The sequence below is a fragment of the Phoxinus phoxinus genome (genome assembly GCF_949152265.1).
Source record: "Phoxinus phoxinus genome assembly, chromosome: 12".
Lineage (NCBI taxonomy): Eukaryota > Metazoa > Chordata > Actinopteri > Cypriniformes > Leuciscidae > Phoxinus > Phoxinus phoxinus.
The window spans coordinates 8,055,191-8,063,055 of NC_136887.1; the positions used below are offsets into that span (position 1 = coordinate 8,055,191).

The 7,865-nt window shown below is 36.2% G+C and overlaps 1 protein-coding gene across 1 annotated transcript; it reads right to left on the reverse strand.

Moving 5' to 3' along the window:
• Positions 1-3,020: 3,020 nt before the first annotated feature.
• Positions 3,021-6,811, reverse strand: LOC307008227 (ladderlectin-like). Its single transcript, XM_079630913.1, has 6 exons — positions 6,733-6,811; positions 6,539-6,616; positions 5,294-5,402; positions 4,761-4,883; positions 3,770-3,881; positions 3,021-3,612 (listed from the first exon to the last, which is right to left on the reverse strand). The coding sequence occupies exons 2-6, from the start codon at positions 6,607-6,609 to the stop codon at positions 3,545-3,547; spliced, it is 483 nt and encodes a 160-aa protein (XP_079487039.1). The 5' UTR covers positions 6,610-6,616; positions 6,733-6,811; the 3' UTR covers positions 3,021-3,544.
• Between the last annotated feature and the right edge of the window lie 1,054 nt (positions 6,812-7,865).

Genomic DNA, 7,865 nt, shown 5'->3' on the forward strand with positions numbered 1-7,865 from the left:
TCTTCTAACCTGCGAGGTCAAAACTGACCTACATCTAAGGATTGGCGACAGCTATCCTGACTAATGGCGATAGGCACCTTTTATCTGCTCACATGTGTGAAATTGTTTATGGTCTTATATTCTCTTAGCCAATCAGATATATGATGATGCGATGCTTGCCCTTGCAAAATGGTATAATTGGTGTATTATTTTGTGTAAGGTAGAGTTGGCTTGCGACCTCCTCGTGAGACTTTGATGCTAGCTCTACCAATGAAACTGCAAACTATACTTCAGTAAATTTTTATCTTTTTGATTGAACCTCACGACTCCTGGTCATCTTTTCTACATATCTGGTCTCGGGTCTTATAACTGTTAACCCCTAACAATTGGCTCCAGACGATCTCCTTTGTCCAGTGAAGATAAGATTTTGACTATGTAATGGCTTTCCAATGCCGCTGCCGTTGATGATAGGAGTATGCAAGCTTAGCACGCGTACAAACAGAGTCCATACAGATGGTTGTAGATGCATAAAAAATGTCTCTTTATTACTTGTGCTCCATTAAACATGATCTTAAACTTCCTGTGTCCTTTCCTTGTTCACATGTACACATGAAGCCATACCTTATGGACCGCATACTAAAATCCACCTTACAAGCTACTCTGCCGTGCAGTCAAAAACTGTGTGCTTCCCAATCACCAACGCCACCACCTGTTGCTCAGGGGATCTAATTATACACAGCACCACCCCGTGGAAGAAAATGTACTCTCATTAAAATGGCTCCTACAACACCGATCTTATCATCACTACATTGGTTACCTATAAAGTTCCGTATTAATTATAAGGTATTGTTACTGACTTATAAAGCCCTAAATGGCTCAGCTCCAGTCTATTTAACGGATCTTCTATCGCCCTATAATCCATTGCGCTCTTTAAGATCGCTAAATTCAAGGCTTTTGGTTATACCTAGGATATCTAAGTCCACCAAAGGAGGCAGAGCATTTTCACATTTAGCTCCAAAACTCTGGAATAGCCTTCCTGATACTGTTCGTTGCTCAGACTCGCTCTCCCAGTTCAAAACTAGATTAAAGACGCATCTCTTCAGCCAGGCATTCATATAAATGTTTTAATCTTACAGTTAAATCCGGCCTCTAGTTCATAACCGCCAGAGGAGAACTGGCCCCCGACTGAGCCTGGGTTCTCCCAAGGTTTTTTTTTTTTCTCCATTAGGTCACCTGATGGAGTTTTAGGTCACCATTAGGTCACCTGATGGAGTTTTAGGTCACCATTAGGTCACCTGATGGAGTTTTAGGTCACCTGATGGAGTTTTAGGTCACCATTAGGTCACCTGATGGAGTTTTAGGTCACCATTCGGTCACCTGATGGAGTTTTTCGTTTCCTTGCCACTGTTGCCTTTGGCTTGCTCAGTTGTGGATATTCAATTTAAAGGGCACCTATTATGACATTTAAAATGTTCCTAATGTTGTTTGGGGAGTCCCCAACAACAGTTTTACATGCATGCAATGACAAAAAACACTTTTGTTGTCGTATAATATGCATTTATTTTTACCTGATTTGCTCACCGACTCCCAAATGATTCGTTCAACGACTCGCTTTTTAAACCCCTCCTTTGCGCGACGCTAATCTGCGTTGATTGGTCAGATGACCCAGTCAGTTGTGATTGGTATATATATTGTTTAACACGGAGTACAATGATGCTTTTATCAATTAAATTGTGTTATAATAATGATTATAGTCCACTGCTTTGTAGTTTGTAGTAAAAAATTAAAAATAAGATAAAGAATTTAAAGTTATGTTAGCGAGCATAGCCTAGAGACAGTTCATATTGTAAAAGCACAATCAGTCTTTGTTTGCATTAGCCCAATGCATAAACATAAAGTTTTTACAAAAAAAAAAAAAATGCAGAACTTACGTTACTACGAGGTATTACTCTATTCTTTAAGACAACTCCGAAAACAACGACAGACACTTCACATATCTCAATACAATTGTCATTGAAGACCTAGAAGCTAAACGGAGCTTACACAACAAACTAAATAATTATTAAGCATGCTACATAAAACATAAAAGCAACAATTATTATTAACACTTACAGGTTGAGATACGGAGGAGGAAGCTGATGCAAATACACTTGGAACTGAACCTTCCTTCAATATCAGCCGGCTCGCGGATCCAAGTTTGATTGCATTTAAGTTGGTAAAGCAATCGTCTTCAGAATGGCGCGAACAAAGCACAAGGCTCGGACTATACTTCTGTGGTATAGTTGTATATATGAATTGTAGCCACTTAGTCTTCAAATACTCCTTGTTGGGCAGATAAAAAAGTTTGTCGCACTTCAGAACACAGCGTCTCGTCGCCATGATGTTATCAAGTTTTCCCTGCATTGGAGCGCAATAAGTGGGCGTATCGTATTCAAATAACTTGACGTCATCTAGTCAGAGAAAAAGCTTCGGTCTTCTAACGATTCATAAAAATGACTCCGAGTCGACTCTTACTTTTGAAAGACAATAACTTTATATACGGTGCACTTTCATATTTCAAACTTTGCAGGATGTTTTTGTTCACTTAGATCAATGTTACACACTACATGAAAGGTAAATTTCAAAATTCCATAATAGGTGCCCTTTAATGAATCAATCAATAATACTATTGATTAGCATTACCAAACATGGACGTTTTATTATTATTTTAATTTAATACTGTGAAGCTGCTTTGGTACAATCTGTATTGTGAAAAGCGCTATATAAATATTCTTGACTTGACTCAGTGTTGTGACGTATTTCCGAGAGAAACGGAATACTAAATGAGGAAAAATAGTGGGCGTGGTTTTTTTCCAACTAGCACCTGATTGGATCTAGAAAAGTAGGTTTCATTCAGTCAGTTGTCAGTTGGAGGGGCATGGTTACGGATGTTAAGCAGACACCAAAACCGTCAAACCTACGTCATCAGGGAAGGTCCTCCAATGCAGAGGAGGGGCATTTTCAGATTTTGATTAAAGATTACGAAGCCAAAAAAAAATTGTGGGGATTGACTTGCATGGATGAATTGTTCACCACAAAACGATCAATTTAGGCAAACAGTAAATATGGATAATTTTGATTTTATGTGGACTTTAAAAAAGGTGACCCATTTTTTTATTTATTGGGAAAACGATCAGTTACTCGCCATAGGAACGCGTTAACACAAGCACATGTAGGAACGGGTTACATATGACTATGAAAATTATCAATTTAGTTTTGGCTCATTGTTTGTGGCAGACATGGGGAAAAAAATACAAATACTTAATTACAAATGATAGTATATTCAGCTACTAACCAAATCCTTAAACCTTGCTAAGCAATATACGTTTATTTGATTGTCCACAATGCACTTGCTTTGATTCAATGCTTTTATTCATTTGAGGAGTGTTTCAGAAAAAGTATTGAGAAGAGATTCAAATTCAGCAGAGATTGGACTTCACTTCAGAATAACATTTTTGTAAAGATAAGATCAGAAAGAGTAAATGTAGCACAAAGTAAATGTGGAGCAGGATGACAGAATATGATCTCACGCGTCCAAAACACAAATATAGTCCATTGAGGTTGAACAGGGTGCATCGTTCCAGCAATGGTTCGCTGTAGGGTGGAATAAAGAAATCAGTTACTCGGATCGTTACAGTGTTCAACTTGAGGCACTTGGTGAAATCCAAACAATTCATTTAACGTTACCGTATGATATGAAATTATAGGATTGCAAATTATAATAAAAAAATAAAAAAAAAAGTGCACTCACAGGTCCAGTTGATCTCCAAACAGTTCTCAGGAACACTAGCATTGTTCGGTTCTCCAGAGCACCAGTTGGTATAACCATACACAGTTCCATCACTCCACAACCAATCTCCGTCCTAATAAGTGAAGAGAATGAATCCAAAAAGCAGAGGTGGACCGTAACAAAATACTATAACTTGAGTACTTTACTCAAGTACACTTTGAGTATTATTTTGTCTGGAAAATTTTACTTTAAAGTCACTACATTTGAAAGATAAATATCGTACTTTTTATCCACTACATTTCTGTCAAGGAAATGGAGTAGAAAGTATATAGTAACGACCAACTGATGTTGGATTCTGACAGCCACCGGATTTTCATTTTCAATGTTGGGTTTGGTCTTCTAAATGTGAATTTTGTCATTGTTTTGGAGCACACTAGCTTATAGATAACAGTAAGGTTAACACTTAAAGCCAAAAAACTTTAAATAGGGCACTATTTGAGGGAACAGCCATTTGGGTGTCCGAAACCATTGTGGACGTTATTGAGTGCACTTGTTCAATCTCACATTCAATCTCACGACTGGAACTGTGTTCTAGAAATAAATGTGATATTGATATGAGGGTAGGTAGGCAGGCAGAGATTCAGAGGCATAAGGTACTGGAAGTATTACATACAACAATAATAAAACAATGCATTGACATTTACTTTTGATACTCAAGTACTTAAATAAAAGTACATAAGTACTAATTTAAGTAAACATAAGTCTTTGCAACTTTTACTTGTAACAGAGTAATATTTTACCAGTAGTATCTGTAGGCTACTTTCACTCAAGGAAGGAAGTTGTGTACTTTGTCCACCTCTGCCAAAAAGTGCACTACTGTAGTCAGACTTAAGCTAATGAAGTTCAGCTTTAAAGTCAAACTATCTTCATTAGAAACTTTGCCTTTGATTAAAGCAGATATTTCAGTTTAGACAAACAAATAGGTTTCTTTAGGGCACACCATTTAACTTACTATTTCACCATCATGAGCACCAACCCAAGATCTTGTGGAAGAAGGCAACAGACTGAGCAGGAAATCATTCTCTGGTTGATCATGCACAGATGCGAGATTTGCCTCAAGACTTTGACAGTTTCTCTGAAGAGACAGATTTGGTCATTTCAAAATCTAATCTTTTTTAGAAGAAAGCATAAATGACTTTAAACAAAATTTTAGTCATATGCAAACAAAGTCTGCTCTGATTGATTATTTGCAGAAGAGCATTTCACTTAATTTAGATTAAGAATTAAGAATTAAGAATCTTAAATCTGTAGCCTACATTTAAAAAAAAAAAAAAAGCCAAGCAATTACTAGAGATGTAATTAGCCTAGATCTAGGATTACTCTGTTGACCCAGTGTTAACCCACCCTTAAACCTAACCATAGCATCAAACCTGTCCCACACAAACACACAATAAATACATTGTACCAAACTATTTATTTAGATGTAGTTAAAGACACCTAATATAAAGTGTTGTCCAAATAACTTTGTTGTAACTAATACATTACCTCTGCTGTGATCCAGTTAACCGATTGAGAGAAGTACTTGTAGCACCGGAGTCCAAAACTTGTCCATTCATATGGACATCCTAAATCAAGTGTGGATTTAACGGAGGCCCTATTTCAAAATTAATCAAAAGTGCCGGTCTCAAACATATATCAATGATAATATTGTGGTCAATAAAACAAAATGCATTTGCTTATAATTAACATGACAATGTGTACAAAACTAAAGTAGCCTAAATTCACGTTAATTTTTACGTTTCTGTCAGTCTGAGGTGTTGTTGCTATAACTCGTTGCTATGGGTTGCGTCACTTGTCAAGTTGTGCGTGTGTCTTGCTTCGGTCTTGACTGACGGTCTCAGTTTTCGAGGGTCTAAAACTCCGGAGTAGTGTGTGGACGGCAGGCATAACCGTAGCAAAAGTTAGACGTTTTAAAATGAAAATGCACTTGTGTAAACGTATCCCACAGTCTGCTCGGGAACCGATCGCTCTCGAGCCTCTTTTTAGTGAGTATATGGCTCGACGGCAGGAAAAAAAAATAAACCAAACAATTACATTTTTTTTATAATAAAAGGTTGTGTGTCGATTCAAATCCACATAACACATTTTAAAATATTACTTAATTCACTGAAGCCTGTTTGTCATGTATAATACACCGATCAATCGTCATTTGGCACAAGAAGTTCACATTTTATTGGACAATGTGAAGTGGAGCGTAATTTTTTCCGGTCATTTATAAATAAATCGTTTGAAAATTTCATGGACAGACCAATTTACATTGAAGCGATCTGAATCTCCGTCGTTGAACTAATGGATGTTAAAATGACTAAAGCACTGCACAAAACCAGCACCAAAAGTAGCAATAAGTATTCAAGTCACTTGTAATGTATTTAGTCTATATTGATCCACCGTATACCATTAGGAAACTATAATAGTTTGTTAAATGAAGCCCAGGCCTACAGGCCTATTATGTGAATGGTGACTATTAATGTTACATTTTTGAACACATAACTTTTATTTATATATATATATATATATAAGTCTTATGCGCTTCAAGCTTGCATTTAGGCCATTTCATTTTTTTTTTTAAATTACAATTTAAAATAATGGTTATATGCCAAAAACTATGTGTAGCTACTTTGACACTGAAAATCCTTCATTAATCATGCAAATATTAGTAAACGAAATCTTGTACATTCCCAAAAAGCATTTAAACTAGCAAGGGTTTTCACAATTAAACGTTTTGGTTACCTGCTTTTGGGGGGCGCATGTCCCATGGAGAAGATAACAGAAAGAAGCAGAAGACTTCTCAGCATTGCCATGATGATCCTGAAATGATACATGAATAAGAAAGTTAAATGTCTGCACTCAAATGATGTGGATTCTCGATGTATTTCAAAGACAAAGCAAATGTTATTCAATAGGTTTCTTTTCCAAAAACTCACCTTGCTTTTCAGATTGTTGCCTTAGAATCTCAGAGGAAGTTTATGTGAAGTTCCAGAAAGAGCCCTGCGTTTATAGCCTACTTTACTTAGATCCGAGCGCAGAAATCATCTTACGACAGGGTTCACGTGTGATTCAGGAAACATTCGAATACAGCCAATCATCGTGCGAGTGATCGGACGTGGATAAATGTGGCGGCTGAAAACAATCGTCATTTGAATATCACCTAAAAATGCACGGTTTAGAAGCCGTAACTTCCTCATTATCTTCACCTGGATCATGTTCCCATGACAACGCAGCACGGTATCCATCAGCTGTTCTTAAGACAGAAATGTATTATTATTGCTGTTAACACAACTGTTGCAAATAAATAATACATTTAATTTTTATATATAAAAAGTTTTTAAAATGTGCTTTACGTGTGTGTGTGTGTGTGTGTGTGTGTGTGTGTGTGTTTAATAGTAAACACATCAAAATGATAGTAATGAGAAACACATCAACATGATAATAATGATTTCTTAAAATATGATAATGACATTTTATTAATTGATAAAACATAAGCAAGAAATAGTTTTCTTTATCTGATTCATCAGAAACAAATCTCTGAATTGCCTTTACAAAGACTTTATATTGGCACCGGCCCGCCGGCGGGCCCGCGGCCATTATATATTTTAAACAGTAATATCCTATACCAAACCTAAACCAATCTTGACAAACTATATGTCATTTGAAAGCTTAAAATCTCTAGTTTTCATTTGTGGTGACTGATTTTTAAAATACATTACAGAGGAGCCGTAATTTATCAATTTGCAACAAGAATATTTTCATACTCCTAAGGCGTGTTCAGACCTTTATTTTGAAATAGTGATGAACATGAAAAATCATGAAAGAATGGTAGAAACCTCAGTTTGTTTTCATGCCAAGAGTTCAAAAGATAGCATCCATTCAATTGTTTTAGAAAAAAAGGTCTGAAAATGTTTTAAATATAAATAAAAAAATTATAGATTTACCATTTGTGATTCACCATTCGTGGCAGCGAGCTATAATGCACATACGTGTTCTTTTTGTGTTTCTTAGAGGTTGAATTCATTTAAAAATCTGCCAAACTTCCAACACTACTTCTGAATAGGATTTC

Excerpts from the sequence above, each read along its gene's own strand:
- LOC307008227 (XM_079630913.1), bottom strand. The coding sequence starts at position 6,609 with ATGGCAATGCTGAGAAGTCTTCTGCTTCTTTCTGTTATCTTCTCCATG. Across the intron at positions 4,884-5,293 it reads TTAACTGGATCACAGCAGAG|AGAAACTGTCAAAGTCTTGA; the intron begins GTAATGTATTAG and ends CTGTCTCTTCAG. Across the intron at positions 3,882-4,760 it reads GTGCTCATGATGGTGAAATA|GACGGAGATTGGTTGTGGAG; the intron begins GTAAGTTAAATG and ends TTCACTTATTAG.